This window comes from Halichoerus grypus, chromosome 7 (assembly GCF_964656455.1).
Source record: "Halichoerus grypus chromosome 7, mHalGry1.hap1.1, whole genome shotgun sequence".
In the NCBI taxonomy this organism is placed as follows: domain Eukaryota; kingdom Metazoa; phylum Chordata; class Mammalia; order Carnivora; family Phocidae; genus Halichoerus; species Halichoerus grypus.
Window position 1 is genome coordinate 33,069,758 of NC_135718.1, and position 20,225 is coordinate 33,089,982.

A 20,225-nucleotide genomic window follows, 5' to 3' on the forward strand; every position below is an offset into this window, starting at 1 on the left:
AAATAAGCAAATTTCTCTACCCTGCTTTAAGTTTGTCACCATTTTACCACAAAATGTTCTTAAAAGCATGACCTTTGGAAACACCCTTGAATGTTCCAAATCAGCTGATAAACTTGTTCCTAAATCTTGGGTAATGAATATCAGTGTTTCGTCTTCACTCCTTATTCACACCATAAGCTCTTCATCTAAACATAACCCTATTGTGTAAAACTATTTCCTCAACATACCATCACCAAGAAAAAAACAACTGTAAATAATTACCTTTGGGATATGAAAGAAAATGTAAACATTTTATTTGGCAGTTGTTTCTGAACACATGAATAAATAAATGGAAAAGTACATATTAATAATTCTTTTTGGAGTAACAGATACCATTAAACACTTATTTACACATCTTCACTGCAAAGAACAGTCACACGATTCAATTTTGTCTTATAAAAGGTCACTTCCCACGTCACTGGACTGGACAGTTAAGGATGGAGATACCGGTAGTGCTTGGTTCTAGCAGTCTCAATGTTTGAAAGGCATTCATTTGCAAGTGTGATAAGAAGAGTCATCATGCATTGAGTTCATCCGGATCATGTACTGTAGAAAGTTTCTGATGGCAGCCAAAGAATTTGGTGTGTCATGCGCTTAAGTCAACTATGACATGTTTGTAAATCTGTGTATTTCCCTTAAAACTGGAAGCAAAAAGAAAATTACGCTTATTAATGGACACATGCGTGAATGATCTTGGTGCCTGAACATTTAATTCCTGAAATTTCACAAATTTGGCTTTCTCTGCATCCCAGTTATACACTTGCGTAAAGGAATAATCACTTCCAAGAATTGCATATTGGTAGTTATTTATCTGAAGAGGCTGGAACACCATGGATCCTCGTGATGGCATCCTCTGAATATCCTGAAATGAGGAACCTCCCCATTTCATTACTTTGGAATCACCAATGAATCTTGTCAAGCAAATGTACACGTCACCTTTCACTGAGAAGTGCTTAACGGCATATACATCCTCCATGTTAGGGATGTCAGTTTGGTTAGTGAATAATTGTGTTGCTTTGTTCCACTGATAAATTACAGGACGCTGGGAACTACTAGACAGGATTAAATGAGGCGTTCTGAGTGTCTGAGGTGTTCTGGCTATTTCTAGATATTCCACATCAGTGTCCCTGTACCACGCATGTAAGGATTGATGGGAGTAGAATCCATTTCCATTCCATTTATAAATGGTAGTAAAACCAGCTTTTGAACTGTCAGCAACAACAAAGTACCAGTTGTTTTCAATCTTGAATGTTTCAATGTCATTGGGTTTTCGGATTTTGAGAATTTCAATATCCTGGATTTTTATAAATTTATTTGCAAAACTGTCTCGCTTATAGATGTGAGAGCCGCCAAACAGCTGGGCCACAATAACATAGAGCTGAGTTTCAATGACTATAGGCTTGCACACTACAGTGGACGTGCCTGGGAAAAGACAAATGAGAGATTAGTTGGATGGCCATCCTCTTTTGCAGCATGTAAACATGCAGCCTGAGGCCATACAACTTCCACCAAAATCAGCCTGGAATAAGAGATTTCCTTGGTTGAATAGGCAAGGCCAATCTCCAAGGCCCAATGGCAGCAGGATCCTGAATTTCTGTGCCTTTGTGCCTCACGAGGCCTTGTTACCAACAACTGAGTTGTCAAGTCACATCCAACCTGCACTAGACATTCAGGACACACAGCTACAGCTTGAGTTTTCTCCTCTCACTTCTTGCAGAAAGAAAGCATTGCTTTCCCTGACACATCATGAGTTAATTATAGTAATTCTAGTGAAAACTTCCATTTATTGATCACCAACTATGTGCTTTGTCAAATCATCTCATTAAAAATTCCCAAAAATCTTATGAGATAAATATTATTATCCTCCCTTTTGCAGATGAGCAGACTGAACTCAGAGAGGTTCAGTGCTGTTAGGAGAAGGCAGAGTTGGGATTCAAACTCAGGTCTACCAGCATCTCTATGCTTTTAACCCAACCTGTGGGGAGGTGAGCTATTCCAGGGCTTCTGACTTGGGCTAGGATCCCACAAGTTTCTAGAACCACCCTACAAAGTCTTGAGCAGTCATCTGGGTAGCCCATGGTAGCCCATGGTTCTACCAGAAATTGGTTTGTTCCTAGTGTGAATGGCTTCTTGCTCTAAAAATAGGTGATTTTCCTCTAGGAAAGGAGAGAGATGCCACTTGTCATTTTTCTGAAGCTTTAGGTCACTGGTGGCAAGAGAGGAGACAAGGAAGAGAAATCCTTGAGAAAAATGAAAGAGGGGTACAGTCATAGGTGATACTCCTAAAAGTTATTTTGAGAAATCTTAGAGAACAATATGGATCAGTGTCCTTGCTCAGTATCTTTTTGGTATCAATAAATGTAAATATCATTTATCAGTAAATATGGACTAGAGGCAGCTTGGCTCTAGGAAATCCAAAGAGAGCAGGGCAAATCTGGGCCCCAAGCCTTTTCTAACTTTAGAAGCTCCAAGGCAGTAAGTTCTGCATCAACTCTTTCTACTAATAGGTGAGATTATTCTATTTGTGACCCTTTTCAGGACTCAACTGATTGTGTGACTTTGGGAAAAATCACTTAACTTCTCTGGAATTCAGTTTTCTCTTCTGTACAATGAGGATTTGACCTAGATCAGGAATGGCCACTAGATTTCAACTATGTATCAATACTGATCAACTGACTGATTGGGAAACTGCCTGAAAAACTGTGTTGAGGAATCTGTAGTCAGGTCTGCACTCTGTAAGCAAGAGCATTGACATTGATTAGTGATGTCTTTCTGGCATAAAGGAGGTCATAGTGACAGCATATTGGGCATATATTTGTCATCTTAGATGAGATGATGTCTTCTGAAAGTATGCATATATGTGATTCATTTCTCTTTCAAGTATTCATCTTAAGATTCATCTAGAATAACTGATGGACATACGCAGGTAAGAAGAACCTGGTTTAAACTGCACAAAGCTGCTGCAGTTCATTGGAAAATTGAGGGGGCTTTGGGAAAAAGGGAAGCATGACCTTCTTCCTTGAGAAAGAAGGAGGTTTCTGGGAGGACCTCAGTTTGGAGAAGATCCCTTCATCTGGGCACCTCAGTCTCAAGCAAGCCCCAGACTTGTCTCAATCCTGTAAACAATGGGGCTGGCGGCCACCAACACAATCTAATTATGACCCTTCCCACCCAAGAAGGGAACTCTTTTACAGGGAGGTATGAATGTTCTCAGGAGCAGATTTAAAGGTATTAGAAGCTAAAGCTGATGGAAACATTTTAGAGGGAGCCCCATATTCTAACTTACTTAAAAACTATAAAGTTGTTGAAATGAGAACAAAATTTAATAGGTCACCTAAGTAAAAGTTTTCATGGAAGAAAAGTGGTTTCCAAGGTCAAATTAAATGCACAAAACACTGGAAAGAGGCTTCCTCACTGCTAGACTTCTCAGGGCCTCTAATGCATAATTATTATGAATCTCCAAGAGGGAGATATGGTTCACAGATTTATTGGACCAAAATCCCTTTTTGTCACAGGAGTACATTAACATTTTGAGGGGGTCACGTTTGTACAACAGAGCTTGAGACTCATTGATCTAAAATAACATCTTTATTTTATAGTTAAGAAAAAGGGAAGGCCCAGTGAGGATGAGTGGCTCACCCATCTAGTTTGTGGCAGAACCTATATTAAAACTCATGATTCCTAGTCCAATATTTTTCTTTCAAATAAAAATAATCTACCTTTTATTTGGCATTTACTATGCTTGGTTCTATGCTAAGTTTCTTGAATATGTGATCATATTATCTTATGAATACATTATCTTACAACAACCCCGTGAGTTAGGTATTATTATTCCCACTTACAAGTCAGGAAATTAAGGTTTAGGGAACAATCCCCAGTCATTTAGTAAATGGTACCGCTGGGGATTAAAGGACTCTAGCGTGCCCAACGATCCCCCTATACCAGTTGTCTTTTTCTGTTGCCCTTGGTCGAAACTGCTTAACTTTCTATTCAAAATACAATCAGGCTTTTCATACCTGTAATGTTGTCATAATTTCGGAAGGTCTTTTCTACATGGTCCCATTCAAGGAAAATGCACTTTCCAGTAAAAGGCTGAGCAATGACTACATACTCATCATTCATATAAGAAAAAGTATCTATGGACAGTGATTGATAAGGCAGGTCTTGAGACTTTGCAAATTCTGCAAAAACAGGAAATGATGATGAATAACCGTGTGCTAATGCCTCGTTCCTTGGCTAGATCTCAAATGTCCTTAAGAGATACATTTATTTAAGAGAAACAGTAAAATGATCATTTTACTTTGCTTTTAAACCCACCAAGTTTTAATGCTTTATCATATTTTAAAAATTAAAATTGGTCATTTGGTTTTTAAAGATATAAAAAATATCAATTCCTGCACACACACAACATGTAGCCCTTAAGTTAGCTTTATGAGGTGGAATGACTTGGAATACATTACCTGTAATGATACAATCAAAATCCTTGGGCGAGAGACTATTGATTTTGCGCTTCTTGTATTCTGGGGGGCCTTCGCAGTAGATGTCTTCAACAGTTGCATTGGTGTGGCCCAGCCATTCCACTAGCCACTTCAGTTTACAGTCACAATTAAATGAATTCCCTCTCAGGTCCCTGAAAGACAAACTTCAGTTGATTTTGCTATATGAGGGTCCTACCTACGTATGTATGATCGCTACCTCAGCAATTAACATACGCAGAATGCCTTTACCTGGCTTTACATCATGCCCCATAATCTACCTTGATCCTGACTGACCATTCACTTTGAGTTCAGAGAGTTCCCACAGTGCACCCTTGAATGCCACCCAGTCAATAGAACCTCATAAGTTATTCCCTCTTGGATCAAAGGCAGCTCTGTCTAGAGCTGTGCTGTCCATAGAAATATAGTGTGAACTACATATGTAATTTAAAATTTTCTAGGGGCACCTGGGTGGCTCAGTCCATTAAGCGTCTGCCTTCAGCTCAGGTCACGATCCCAGGGTCCTGGGATCAAGCCTGTGTCGGGATGCCTGCTCAGCAGGGAGCCTGCTTCTCCCTCTCCCTCAGCTCCCACTCATTCTCTCTCTCTCTCTCTCAAATAAATAAAATCTCTAATTTTTTTTCTAAATTTTCTGTATTTCTAAAAAAAGTAACAAGAAATAGGTGACATTAATTTTAATAATATATTTGATTTAAAATAATTTATTATTTATTTTAAAATAATATATTTTATTTAATATCTCACACAAATATTATCATTTAGCTGTGTAGCCAACAAACATTATTAATGAGGTATTTTACATTTTTAAAAAATATTACGTCTTTGGAGTCTAGTGTGTATTTTACACTTCGAGCATAACTCAATTTGGATGCTAAATTTTCATCAGAAGTATGCGATCTGTATTTAGATTTCATAAAATTTATAGTTGGAAAAAAATAGTCTCACACATCCAAGTTGTTCCAAACATAATTAAGTTTTGCAATAACCGAACTGAGAATCAGTTTTTCAATTTAACTTAGTTTTCTACTTAATTTTCTAAAAATTAAGTAAAAATTTAAAGCTTTGTTCCTTAGTTACACTTAGAACACTGCTTGGTGACCACATGTGTGGCTACTGTATTGGAGTGCAGGTCTAGAGGATAGAATATAGTGCTTATTATATCATATTTAATTAAATCAGCTATTTGCTTTTGTTCTTCCTCAGAGATGTAATTCATCCTGATCCTATTCCGTGGTCTACAAATTCAGTTTTAATAGGAAATGACTGACACAGCGGAGTTAACTCAGACATCCAGCAGCTCATGTCTGTAATAAACTATACAGCATGGATCATTTAAATTTCCACACATGATCCCAACTCACCAGGTTTTCTGTTTATTTGCATTGCTTCTGTTCAGAAATTCCAGCTCCTTCCTAAAACCCTTCTTGGTCACACAGAATTCCCAAGATAGGTATTGCCTAGTCTCACACAGCACACGAATAATTTTTAAATGTTGAAGCATTTAAAAATGCTTTTTTGGGGATACATTCAAGAAAACCAAGAAATCCTCTAAAAGACAAGCTGTCAAGGAACCTTGTTCTTAGATAATTCTTGATTTGGGCGTATTAGGGTAGGCCCAAGAGACCAAACCCATTATGGGATTTCCTTAGAGACTGAGCCAATTTCAAGTGGGTTTTGTTGTTGTTATTTTGGTTTTTGCTCATGCTGACACAAGGATGGGCCAGAAGATGATGCCTGAATAAGCTGTATCCCCAAGTCGGCCATGGTATATCATCTAACTTCCAAGACATCCCAGGGCTGACTGCATCTCCCAAGAATATTCTGACCCCAAATAATGAGTGTCAACTTTTCTGGGTGATTGTAAACCAGAACGGCTAACTGTGGTCTGTCCGAGACTCTCTTGGAAGTGTCCTGCTTCCTGCACTCTCTTGGAAATAAACCATCATTCAGGACTTGGGGTAATAGGCATTGAGGAGGGGCTGGGGAAATACCAAAAGGAACAAAGAAAGTTTTTCATTAGCTTACTGATTTGAAGTTAAATACTAGGTTTAGGAGAAAATACTTGACTCAGATCTTTTGTTATTGGAGAAAAGTTGTTTTGAATATATATTCTATAGCAAAGTACCTGAATTGATAAGAAACATTTTGTTTTCATATATCCTTTCATTTGTTCCTGTATCTACCTTATGACCATTTAAATACCCTTCTAATGTCTGGAAGGCACTTAATGAAGCTAAATTGCTTTTGAGAGAGTTAGGCATATATTACTTGCTTTGCTTACAGCAAAATATACAAATTCCTTACAAAGATCTTTCACTCTGAGGCTTAAAAGTCAAAGTTTGAAAGCTCTTTTGTTTGAAAAAGGGTCAAAAATAATTAAGTTCATTCCCTTCCTGGGGCTTAAGCCAAATTCCTGGGGATTAAGCCTAGAGTTGTTGTTCAGTCTAAGGAGAGAAAAGGCAAACTTGCCTCCCTTCCCCCACTTCCTGCTCCATTTCTCTGTTGACTGACCAACCCATGGGTGTAACCTTTCATCTGTACTCTGTCAGTTTCCCAGACTCCTTTAAGTTTTTCCTTTATAGCCCCATTTCCTGGACCTCCTGAGAAAAAAGGCATCTTGAAATTTCACTCTGGGCCTCCTCTTCCCACCCCCTCAAAGTCCCTTATCAGCACTCCCTCCCATAGGATACACACTTTGCCCCAAGGAATGCCTGGGCATTATATATTCAGAATATAGAATATATATATTGAGTCTTCACTATAGAAGACTCAAACATTAGTTCAAGTAAATTTAAAATTTAAGCCAATTTAAAATTTAAATTATAAAATTCTTATTTAATTTTAAAGCCAATTACAAATTCTAAACATCAATACCAAGTTTCTTTGTTAACTATTGCAAATTAATCAAATCAGTGATTTCTTAGGTCCTCTTACACATTTGTTAAAGAATCCAGGCCTTTGAAAATATCTTTTGGGAGTGTCTGGAGATTGTTGTTTGCGAGGCTCCTGGAAAAAAAAAAAGAGCGATGTAAACTGTAATCATAAACTAAATAGATGCATTTTATGATAAAACTTAATTATGAATCCCTTTTATTCTTTCCTGACTACACTAAATTACTTGCAGTACCTTTTTTATTTCTTCTTCTAAGATACTACTCAGATTCCCACTATCACACTTTCAATTCTTGGTCTCTTTGCTTCAATGCTCACTCAGCATTTATGGCACTTATGTACCATGGCAAAAAAGAAACTAACAAACCAGCAAAAAATGATGTTGGGCATTGATCTTTCTATGTAGAATGGAAATGAGATTCATACTCTTAGACATTCAGTCTAGGGGATGTGTCCCAAATAATGACTAACTAAATGGGTGACAGTGCCCATTTCCCCTCACACTCAGCCTGCCCCTGCTCCTCCCTCTCTCCTTCTCACTTGCTCCAGACAGTGGCCAAACCCCCAACTGATAGTGCCAATAGCTCTAGAGTTGGGGGACCTTCTAGCCTATCCCCCTGCCAGCACATCCTTTCTTCTTTTCAAAGCATATACTCCCTTTTTATATTTTTCTTTTCTTTTAGTTCCATTCATTTGACCTCAGAAAACAACTTTCTCACAAATACCCATCCATCCATCCATCCTCTTTAATCATCTCCTTTCCTTCTCTTCCAGTTCTTATTGTCACAGGAACTGTTTTCTCTTTCTCTTTCTATTTTTTCTTTCATGAATCACTGGAATAATTCTAATCAAAGCTAATGAGTAAGGAGTAGTCCTGATGATATCAAGAAAAGGGAAATGTGTCCATACTGCAGAAATGTGGACGTAACAAGTAGTAGCAAGGGATGTAGGTACTGATAATTTTCTATTTTTAATCAGCATTGTGTGTGTGTGTGTGTGTACACACCTATCTATTATATACTTTTCTTACGAAATTTTTTCCACAAAAAATTTAAAAACTAAACCAAAACAAAAAGAACTTATGTTGTTGGCCTCCAAAGTCCTTGAAAATTCTCTCAAATTCCATTTAAAAGACTCTCAAAATTCTTCTTCTACCTGCTCTAATTAATATGAGATTTCTCAAGTGCAAACATTCAAGACTTTTAAAACCTATTTTTAAGTTAATTATGTTGTTTTCCTGAGTTTTAGAAATTACGACTAGGTTGGAAAACTTCAATGAACCTTGGAACATAAGAATGGGAACTGAATCAGAATGTTCCCGTCTCAATGACGGTCCATTATGTAAAGAAGAGCACAGCTTTGGAGCCATTCTGAGCTTTGTTTGGATCCTGACTCCACTAGTTCCTGGCTGTGTGACTTTAATTCTGAATCTTCTTCAGGACTCAATTTTTTCATTTTTTTTTTTAGGCAGGGGGATGGGTAATAATACCTCATGTCACAAGACAGAAAAAGTAAATGAGATAACTCGGGATGGTACCTGGCTTCTGGTCTATTCTCAATAAAGGGCAGCAGGGAGGAGGGGGAGGGGAAAAGAAGGAGAAGGGTTTGCCTAAGAAATAACATTTAGAAAACTGGCCATATGAAAGAACTACTATGACTGTAGTGGTATTAGGATTAATAAAATGTTGCTAAAGAAGACTTTTCAAGAGAATGTGTCTATAATTCACCTTTCTGCCTAGTGGTTGAATGAAGAGACTTCCTGGTGTCTTGGTCTAGTCCTGAGTCACTCCCAAGTTATGTGTCTCAATTTATTTTCTGGCACCATGTGTCTTAAAGTTCTCATGTGAACTTCTAAGTGGATGAAACAAACTGCAACTGGTTGCAGGGCACAAGGTTTGAGGAGGCTGGGTCATAGGACAGCGGACGTGAAATGAAGAAACTCGTGAATTACTACTGCCACCAGGGTTGCCCAGGAAGAGGCACCATGTTTGCATTGCTGCCCAAGGCAGTTCTTTTATTATTATTCTTTTTTCCAAGGCTGTTCTTTTAAACAACGAGCAAATCTGGTAGTTCCACTTCCTGGCCAAAGGATAGAGCTCTAGACCTCACATACCCAAGGTGAAGGCCAACCACAGAAGCAGCTGTTAAGACACAAACTTGGAGCTACAAGGCTCTTGGGGTAGAGAGACATCGTTTTTTCATGAGAAGATGGAGGACTTTTAAGTCAACAGAGTTGGGGGCTGGAGCCGATGAAGGAAGGCTGACCTTCTTGGGCTGTAAAATGAGGCTTTATGCCTTTTGAGGACTTCTTGTAACAGGGAGGCTCTCACTCTGGGGACCAGTGGGAGGGGGAGGCAGAGCGGCATGAGGGGTGCCAGAGGCAGAAATGGTGGCTGGATTTACTGTACTCGGTGTTACTCGTTTTCCTGTTTCACTGCCAAAATTCAGTGAAATACTGACTCACAGTGGACTTTTTCTGAAAAAGATAGGATGGAGCTTCACGCCTAGGTTTGGTGAGGAGTAGGCATGAGAAGTCTGCCTGGACTCATAAAAGAGGCAGAACCAAGAGGAAGTAAGACCCAGAAAGGAGAGGAAGCCTTCCGAGTCCCATTAAGTGGAGTTCAGACAGCTTCCCTAAAGTCTTTGGGAGGCCTCAGTGACAGGGTTTACACTTGTGTAAGAAGAAAGCAGGCAGCAGGGACTGGAGCAGAGAATGTCTTAGGAAAACAATGCTGATAAAGCCTGGGCATTATTCTGCAAAACAAATGTAACGGGGTCCTTATATAAAGTAGCCTTCCAGTGCGGGCTGATGGGTCAACGGTGAAGGATGCATTAGGGCACATAGGAGATCAGCAAAATCTGCAAAGTTAAGAAGAGAACGATGAAATGCCTCCACACATTAATTAGCTGGCCAGTTAAGAGTATTTACCAATTTACTAAGTGAAGAGAGTTGGAATTATTTTGAGACCCACTGCACAACTAGGGAAAGATATTTAATCTAGCATTATCTATAGTAGAAAAGAATTGGAAACAACCTACATGTTCATTAATAAGGGATTGTGTAAATAAATGATGGTTTATACTTAACATGGAATACTTTGCAGGAGATTTTAAAACATGAGGTAGATCTCTATGATTTGCCAAGAAATGATGCCCAAAAGAAAAAAAAAGAAATTGGAGAATAGGATGTAGAGGGTAATCCCACTTGGGGAAGGAGGATACATGGCTAACAATGCATGAAGAAAGGTCTGGAAGGAGATATAATTTTTTTACATTTGGAATCTTTTACTTTTGCTATATAAACATCTGGATTGTGAGAGTTTTTATCATCAAGCATGTATTGTTATTTTAAATTCAGAAGAAACAAAGAATAAAGTTGAGGTTTTAAAAAGACCCCATTGCTTAGTACTTGTGTATGGAATGGTTCTGTCCAGTGAAGATTTAGTGATTCTAAATCAATTATTTTACTTCATTCATAAAGTCCCGAAGTTACCGGGCTCACCAGAGTGTAACTATCAGGGTCAGCACAAGGGAGTCTGAGTGGTCAGATGATGTTAGTTCTTGCATGAGATGGGTTTCAGGATGGAGCTCCCATTTTTCTCACAAGATGACCACATGGCTTCAGGCCCTCATCATCTGGGGAAATTTAGGACTGCAGTCAGTCCAGATTTGGAGCCATCCCTCTGGGTTCCTTACACCAGCTGAAACCCAGCTTTGAGGAGGGCCTGGAGCTTCAAAAATCATCATGGGCATCTCTGTGGGAAATTTTCTGTGGGGGTGGAGTAGGGGTGAGAGGGCTCCTGAGGGCTCTGCGCCAGGGCTGCCAGGAAGAAAAAGTAACAAGTCCCTGATGCTCCCTGAAGCTTCCTCAGCATTTGGTCCTTAGGTGAAAAGGGTGAGGATCTGGTGCCTATTAGGTTAAACAGCTAGAGATATTGAGATAGCATTTCATGGGTTAGGGTTAAGGTTTTTAGGCTTGATGTTAGGATCATTTGATTCTTCAGATTCCATCTCTGCACTGAGTCTTGCTATTGGAGAGCAAAATGGAAAATCGAATTCATTCAATTTTCTCAGTTTCTCCTTTTCCTCCATCATCCCCAGCTTCACAGACTAACAGCTTCATATTATTATTCCCTTTCCCCTAATAGATGCTCTGGTTGAAATACGTTCTGTATCTTTTGTAAAATGGCCGTTACTGTCATCCCCAGCATCACTGAGTACAGTGTGGTCACTGGGGGGGTATTGGTTTCTGTCTCTCCATCTGCAAAACTGAACAAAGAATACCAATTTCATTTTTTGGTGAAAATTAACACACACAACTACTAATATTTTTTATATACACACTTTTGAAATGGATTCCAGGGAAAAATTTGGCATCTGCAGGTGAATATTTAAGCCTTATGTCAGATAATCAAGACTACAAAACTAATCTGTTTCTTTGTTGTCAAAACCAGTGATATTTAATACCTAAGCACTTTTAAATGCTCAATTCTGGAGGCTGAGGTCATCTATTCTTTTTGCCTCTCTGAGTAGACAGAACTTTATGCCTTGGTATTTTTAAGTGTCCCATCTTTTACTGATATATATATATATAAATAAACTTTATTTATATATATATAAATAAATAAAATAGTGATATATATGTCACTGGAATATATATTTTCTGATATATACACACATATATATACACATGCATACATATATACATATATATGTAATAATACTTATTATTTCATCAAGAAAATTTGGAAAGTGTAAAAATTATTTTTTTAAAGGATGAAATAATCATCCTGGCAGAAGTAATCACTATTAAGATTTTTGTCATATTTTCTTTCAGTCATTACTACAGAGTTCATCTCATGAGGGATATTTGTGTGGAAAGCAAGAGATTCCAGAGAGACATGCTACTGGTCCTGAAGGTCTAGAGACCTTCTTCTCTCCCCTTCTTCTTTCTGGTCCAGAGTGAGATGGCTTGAAAGAGCGTGAGCCTGAATTGGTGTGGGGGACCTCTTTCCTCTTCGAAAGTCTGCTAGGTGGGCAAGGGTCAAATCAGTGCTGGATTTTTATTTTTTTTTAAGATTTTATTTTTTTATTTGGCAGAGAGAGACACAGTGAGTAAGGGAACACAAGCAGGGGGAGTGGGAGAGGGAGAAGCAGGCTTCCCACTGAGCAGGGAGCCCTATGCAGGGCTCGATCCCAGGACCCTGGGACCATGACCTGAGCCGAAGGCAGACGCTTAACGACTGAGCCACCCAGATGCCCTAGTGCTGGATTTTTAAACTAAATACAAGTATTATTAGGAAGAAGAGGAAGACACATTAGAAGGCTGATGGAGAGAGAGAGGCAAGGAGTCGGACGTGGCCATGAGTGGTCAGGAAAAGACGTTGTGCGTGGTATGACTGAAGAAAATTCTGGTGACTGTCCAAGCCGACCCCTTGCCTGTCCATCCTCACCAGGGCTCCTTGGATTGGGCAGCAGAGCGGGGTGAAAATGACATGGTCTGGGAATGGCATATCTGGGTTTGAGCTGTGGTTGTTTTCTTTTCTACAAAGTGAACGATCACTTGGTCAGAATTATCTGCAAGTTCTATTCTAGATCTTAAATCACATCTTTATATTTTTCACCATGAAAGGCTATGGCTTCATCATTAATAATATTAGGAGAGACAACACTTTAAGCCATGTAGTTTAGAGTCAGTGAGTTTGACCACAGGTTTTTATAGGGAATAGGGGTGCACTGGAATGTCCGGGGGGTGGGGAGCGGATAGAACTGATCAGGAGGAGTGAAGATGAGGCGAGGAAAGGTTTTGTTTTTTTTTTTTTTTTTTAAGATTTTATTCATTTATTTGACAGAGAGAGAGAAAGAGAGCACAAGCAGGGGAAGCAGCAGAGGGAGAGGGAGAAGCAGGCTCCCCGCTGAGCAGGGAGCCCAATGTGGAGCTCGATCCCAGGACCCTGTGATCATGACCTGAGCTGAAGGCAGACGCTTAACCGACTGAGCCACCCAGGCGCCCTGAGATGAGGAAAGGTTTGAGGACATATTTCATCCATGTTAATTTTTTCTAGGTTGATTCTGTAGTGAGTTCTGGAAGGAGGCTCTTCTTACCACCATATTCCTAGTGCCTGGCAAAAGTAAGCCTTCAGTAGATACTTTGAAAGGAATGAATGAATGGGGCAGGCTGGAATGGAGAAGAGGAAGGGCAGCAATCTAGACAAAGAAAAGAGTAGAGGTTGCTTCTCTTAGGCCCCTTGTACCAAGACACTGAGTTAGGAAGAAAGTGCAAAGCCTGTGAACTGCCCTATGCCACCCACTCCCACATCACAGGGACCTGCTGCTCACAACGTGTCCTCCCTCCTCATCACCTCCCCGTGGCAATCATTCCAAAACAATGTGGAGGCTCTTTAAAGTGTGCCTTCCACTAAGCACAGTTCCCTAGTCCTGATTCAGAGCCTGCCTAAGGAACATTCTTTAAGACACCAGGACACTGCCCAACTGAACATCTAGTTGCCTTGAAACCAGCTGAGTAGGGTCAAGCATTCCCAAGGACAGACAGTCTGTCCTTCCCAAAAGGGGGGATGACCATTCCCTCTACTTTGGTGTCTTCCTGGTTTACCTGGGAAAACCTCTGATGATGACTATGGAACCTACTGGAAAGTCTCCTCTCTGAGGCAGACCACACTGGCTTCGACAGCAAGTTTGTTTCAGTGCCGCTGGGCTCTGCTGCTGAGAAAGCAGCACCCACAGCCATCTGGGGTGCTCCTAGCCTCCCTGCAGTGCAGCTTCGCCACTTGAGTTGTTGTCTCACGGAATTTGCGGTGCTTCAAGTGCAGTTATTTTAATTTCATACAGAATCTTTAAAGGGGATAAAAACACCATGGCACTTGAAATCCTGATCCAGGACCAAGAGAGGTTAGGCAGGGAGTTTTAGTTTATTCCTCGATAACGGTGTTTCCTGCATACCAGGCTCTAAGCACTTTGCATAGATGAACTCATTTGATCTTATGACAACCTTTGGAGCTAGGTACTCCTAAGCACTTTCTTATCTCCTGTCCCTGCTTTTACAGATTATTGTTATCACTCCCATTTTACACAATCGAAATTTGAGACACAGTGAAGCTAAGTGACCTCCTGATATCCCACAGCTGTTCAGGCTTTGGACCTCGGCAGTCTGGTGGCAGAGGTCACCCTCAGCCACTACCCTGCACTGCCTCTTTACATGTGTGTCATCGTGAAGGCTGAAATGAAGACATCTGCCTGCCTGACTGGGGACACACAGGCACCCTGAGTTTGGGGACTGCTATATGCATTTTTGTACCCTCCAATGTTGAGCAACCAGTAGGTGCTCTGCAACACATATAGATTGATGACAGTTTTCCCCAAATATTTTTATACATGCATGCCAACAGTCCTGTCTCTACCGGGCCTTAGTCACAGTGACACATATGTGATACCAAAGGAAATCATTACCAAAAAGGCTCATGGATGTTAACAGAAACTAATACCTAATGTTTAGAGATTTCTGTCATCATTGGCCATAAACTATTTTTAATGCATTTTCACCCTGATTTCAAAAGTAATACACAGTCAGCAGAAAAATTCAAACCTTGTTGAAATATATAAACTATTCAAACATTAAAGTTAAACACGTATAACATTGGGACAGTAATTCAGAATAAAGTAATAAATAGAGGGTCCCAGGATTTGACTGGCATTGTAAGGACAGAAATGTAAGGAATTCTCCCTTTTCTGAAAGCTAGCTTGAAGGGGAGGGGGTATACATAGTAACTTCTAAGTTGTCTATAAATCTCTCTTTAGAAGTTAGGTCTCCTGAGATAGATGTATAAGAAAGTGAGATAAGTTTGTTGCTTCCTTGGGGACTAACTGAATCTGTATAAATGCTCAGGTAGGCCCATTGAGGCAGCTTCGATGTTAGGCCGGAGTGGAAACCAGTTGGATCTGAAGGTATATGTCTCATTCCAACTATTTGCATTTGGAGACTAAGAGTGAGGCTAGGGCCCTGTCTTCAGGATCTTCCCCTTCTTCCCCAGTCATATTTGCACCTCAGACGATGTCCTGTGGAAGGACCCAAGCAGCTCAATCAAAGCTTTCTGTCCCTGCTATAACTGATGTGGTGGGCAGGGCATGAGACATCTCATTAAAGACCCCAGGAAACTTCTGCCTTTACCACTATCAGCTGGGGAGCAGCTTAAATGCAGGGTGCACCTCCACGTTCTCATCTGTCAACAGGGGCAGTGCTATACCCTCTTTTGTAAGGTCACCAGGAGACTATAATGAGGTCAAGAATCTGAAAGAGCTTTGTAAACTCTTCCACCGGTATACACAGTTTAGAGGGTCAGATGATAACTCCTCACTGATTCAGTGTTTGCCTTTGGTTGGGAAGAGTTGGTCTGAGGTAGAGGAAAGTACACTTTAAAGCCTAAAATCTTAAAAAGGAAACTAATGGCTCAAACAAATGTCAGATTTATTTATAGGTGGTAAACAATGGAAAATTAACTTGATGTACTGAGCAGTCAGAGGGACATTTGGGTTTCAAATCCTCCCTACCCATCTCTCCTTGAAAGAAAGAAAGGAAAGGAGAAAAGAAAGAAGGAAAGAAGGAAAGAAGGAAGGAAGGAAGGAAGGAAGGAAGGAAGGAAGGAAGGAAGGAGGGAAGGAAGGAAAGAAAGAAAGAAGGAAGGAAAGGAAGGAAGAAAGGAAGGAAGTACATCTTGCAGAACAGCATGATAACTTGGGGACAAAGGCACTCAGTGAGAAAATAGTTGTTTGTCTAATTCCTCTTGCCAGACTGAGCTCTTCCAGGTTGGAACTGGATCTTATTCATCTTTGTGTGGCACTTCCTAGAGACTATTTAGGATGAATCATATGGCATTGCATTTTTGTAGATCAAAAATAGTCTAATGCCATATGAATCAACCTAAGTGTTAGATAAAGATGCAAGAGACCTAAGGGTCATATTCACTCAGTCAACTTTAACCTGTTCCCTCATAACACCTTCCCACCTCTAGCACCTGATCAGAGAGGTTAGACTTTCCTTTGACTGTCTGACCATTAAGATTCATGCTACTCTCTTTGAAGACTGACTTTGGTGTTCCCTTGAGCTTGAAAATGTCTGGATGCTAAGCACATGTTATACCAGTGTCCCCTTCTTATAAGAGGCCTCCTTAAGACCCAAATTTCAATTCCCATTTCATTTAATGGACCTAACAGGCTCTAGTCAAATAAAATAGATGTTCTTCATTAGGGTGTTGTATAGATTTTTTTTCTTTCTCCCTTTGCTTCCCATCTCTCCCCTCTTTCCTTCTGTTTTCTCTTCCCCTTCTTTTCTCCCTTTCTCTGTCTCTCCCTTCATTAACTCTTCCACCCATCCTTTTCCCCTCCCTTCCATCCATCCATCCTTCCTTCCTTCTGGGTCAGGTAGTCCTTTAGACTGGAGAGAAGATACACTTGAGTGAACCAATGGGAATAGCAAGGCTTATGTCATGAGTTCCCAGAGAGCACACGTGGATCTTACATCCTTCCTTCAGTCCTTGATTATGCTGAACATCAGACAAAAGCTCTGTTGAATGGGATTTATGTGAATTAAGCACCTCTCAAGTTGAGGTCATGACTTCTATTTCTCCTTCCATATATTTGTTTCTGTTTTTTATTATTTTCTAAACAATGATGTTTGGTAGTGTTTGGCTCTGTGATAAAATGGCATAACATGTATACCATACACAGCTATTTCTGTATCACATTACAGCATTGATATGTAGCACAGCAAAGCAAATGTTTTTTATTATAACGACTTTTTACAGAAGACTTGAAGGGTCTAATGATTTGTGTGTAATACATCTGGCCATCAGTGCCCCTTACTGCAAATCCAAACAGCAGTTGAGACAAGGTTTGGTGAGAGGAAGCATTATGACCCTGTGGACACACTAGAATGTAGACTCCAAAGGCAAGTATTTTTGTCTGCCTTGTTCCCTGCTGCATCCTGGGGCTTAGAACAGAGCTGACAGTGAGGTATTGTGAGGGAACACATTAAAGTTGACAGAATGACACTGGGATCTCCTGCATCTTTGTCTTAACACTAATGAGACACATATTAGGCACTTGAAAAATAGTCTTGAATGGATGAATAGCCATTGCAGTTCAACTACTGAATTGATGTTATAATCCCATAACTATTCAGCTCACTAGTCACATATCCCCTCCAGGTCTCTGTTTTCTCATTTCTAAAATGGAGATTATTGTGCCTATCTGGCAGGATTGTTGAGAGGATTAAATGAAAATCCATGTAAGGCAAATTGACTGACATAATAGTAGGCACTTAATAAATGTTAGTACCTTTTCTTCCCATGCCCTTTAGCCTCCTTCAAAATACGTGTGTGTGTGTGTGTGTGTGTGTGTGTGTGTGTGTGTTTGTGTGTATGTTTTAGGGGGCGAGAGAGGCTAGGAGAAATAAGTTATTTGGTTCATGTTTTTCAAGGCTTCCCAACCTCAGCACTATGCCATTTTAGGCTGGATATTTCTTTGTTGTGGAGGCTGTCCTGTGTGTTGTAGGGTGTTTAGGATCATTGCTGCCCTGTACCCACCAGATATCAGTTACAGCCCTGAATTCTGACAACCAAATTGTCTCTAGATATTGATGAATGTTCCCCAGGAGACAAAATTGTCTCCCGTGAAGAACTATGACTATAGCTATAGTCACCCATTGAATAAGTATTTCATTTACAAACAAATTATTCATGTACTGTGTAGACATTGCTGGTGGTTATAGTATATGTTTAAATGTATATAAAGTCAGGGCTTACACAGAAAAAGAAAAACAGCACATATCAAATTAAGCTATATAGTCAAACCATAATTATCCATGAAGTGAGTAATGATGTAGATAATAAAAAAGTTATTTCAGTCACACAGTTTCCCTGCATTAGATTGTTTTCCTAATTATTGTTGGATTAGGCTAATCATATTAATAGCAATCAGTTTTCTGAACCCACATTGGCTGATGAGAGGGAGATATGGCACGTGTACATGGGGAGAAATCATTTGGGTTTCTTAGGTTTCCATGGACTACCCATGAAGTGGGTGTTTGAGCCACAGGTTATCAAACTGCATTGTCCATTAGTAAGCTTAAAAAGTAATAGCAACATTCATACTTACAGGTGAATTAAAGACTTTAGTCCCCGGAAAGTATGTCTTGAAATGGACTTGATGTTGTTGTTTTCTATGAATCTGCAATAGGTTATAATATTTGTTGTCAGACAGCTGTAGGAACCTGAGAGCACTTGTCCTGAATTATCATGTCAAAAAAAAAAAAAGTTTCTTTACTTACAAATACTCTAGATGTGGAAGACCAATAAAAGCATCATCACTGATCACATCAAAGGAGTTCGATGTGAATAATCTGCCCAGAAAAAGTACACAATGAAAATGGTTAACCTGACAGACTGTCAGTCTTTGCTGCTGTTATCTCTTAGAGAAACAAGTGAGAGTTGTGTATGAAAAAGTGTCTGAACATCTGCCTTTTACAGTGTTATTTATTTAGGTAATCTTTGCAGCTTCCCCGCCCCCCATTATCCCCTCATCAAATACTCATTGAGAGAGGCTTTTTGCCCCACTTCTCACAGTGGTGGATGTCACATGCCTTGGGTAACATTTTGAGATAAAACTGGACAAGTATAACAGTCAAAGCAGTCAAAGCAACATTTTGCACATTATCACAACAAAGACACTAACAATCTTTCCCTCTTGCTCTAGAAACTTCTGGAACATTCTCATCAGCTCAAACAATGGTGCCTCAGGGTGGGAAGCCCGGAAACCCTGGAAAAGCAGCTCCATTAAAGCCTAGTCATGCTTTGATATCTCAAAGTAGATAAGCCATTGACACTGGCTCAAAGAACATCAACTAACCTTCTTAGAAAATAGAACAGGCTGAAGATGGGAAACAATGAAACTTAGGAATGGTATTAGACCCATTTCATTACTAACTAGTTGAAAAGAACAGTTTCACTTGGACACATTTATTTGCAATTTCAAAATCCACAAGAATTTTGTTTTGAAATTACTGATGAAAAAGAACATCAACCATCAGTCCCAACATCCTATTGAACAATTTGGAAGAGTTGCCAGTTTCTGAACAGGAGATTTAAAAGAGGTGGTTGTAGGCCAAATAATACAAATACAAATTATTTATTTTTTTTAGAGTGAGTATTAATTTATGAAATTCATTAAAGTGTTGACGCAAGCTAAAAATAAGGTTTTAAATGTACTGATGACAAATTTATATTGGGTTCAAGTGATGTTCAGTCTACATATTAAGGTTCTTGTGTGGGGAACCTCTTATTCCACTTATAACTATTATCCAAAATGTGACCATGGTCACAGACCAGACCAGATGCTTGACATAATTTGACAACTCATATTTGACACATACCATTTAACTGCACTATGTAAAGTCCAATATTCTGTTAGTAGTCTTTTGACTTACTTTTGAAGTCTAGGGATTAAAAATAATTGCCACTAACTAGCTTGCTGACTTCACCTCTCTGTGCCTGTTAACTAAGCAGATTAAAACTAAGAGACCTCACTTTTTGAATGTTTATGAATAACTTATTTGACAACCGGGATTGCTTTAGAATAGTCAGAGGAAGGAAAGCAGTGGGTTAGAGATGAACTGAGCATGATCGATAGTCTTTGAAGGTAAAAGATGGGTACATGGAAGTGAATTTTACTATTATCTCTACTTTTATGTATGCTTGACATTTTCCATAAAAATGGGGGAAAACATGA

At 39.6% G+C, this 20,225-nt stretch overlaps 1 protein-coding gene across 4 annotated transcripts in view; it reads right to left on the bottom strand.

Moving 5' to 3' along the window:
- Positions 1 to 271: 271 nt before the first annotated feature.
- LGI1 (leucine rich glioma inactivated 1) overlaps positions 272 to 20,225 on the bottom strand; it is a 38,166-nt gene continuing 18,212 nt past the window's right edge. For 3 of the 4 annotated variants that reach the window (XM_036072488.2, XM_036072487.2, XM_036072489.2), the window contains 6 exons: positions 18,769 to 18,840; positions 18,597 to 18,668; positions 7,470 to 7,541; positions 4,500 to 4,669; positions 4,056 to 4,220; positions 272 to 1,461 (listed from right to left, as the gene is read on the bottom strand). In XM_036072488.2, the coding sequence (XP_035928381.1) occupies positions 626 to 1,461; positions 4,056 to 4,220; positions 4,500 to 4,669; positions 7,470 to 7,541; positions 18,597 to 18,668; positions 18,769 to 18,840 (1,387 nt within the window). In that variant the 3' untranslated portion in view covers positions 272 to 625. The remainder of the gene's footprint in view (positions 1,462 to 4,055; positions 4,221 to 4,499; positions 4,670 to 7,469; positions 7,542 to 18,596; positions 18,669 to 18,768; positions 18,841 to 20,225) is intronic. The other variant, XM_036072490.2, reaches the window with a different exon arrangement.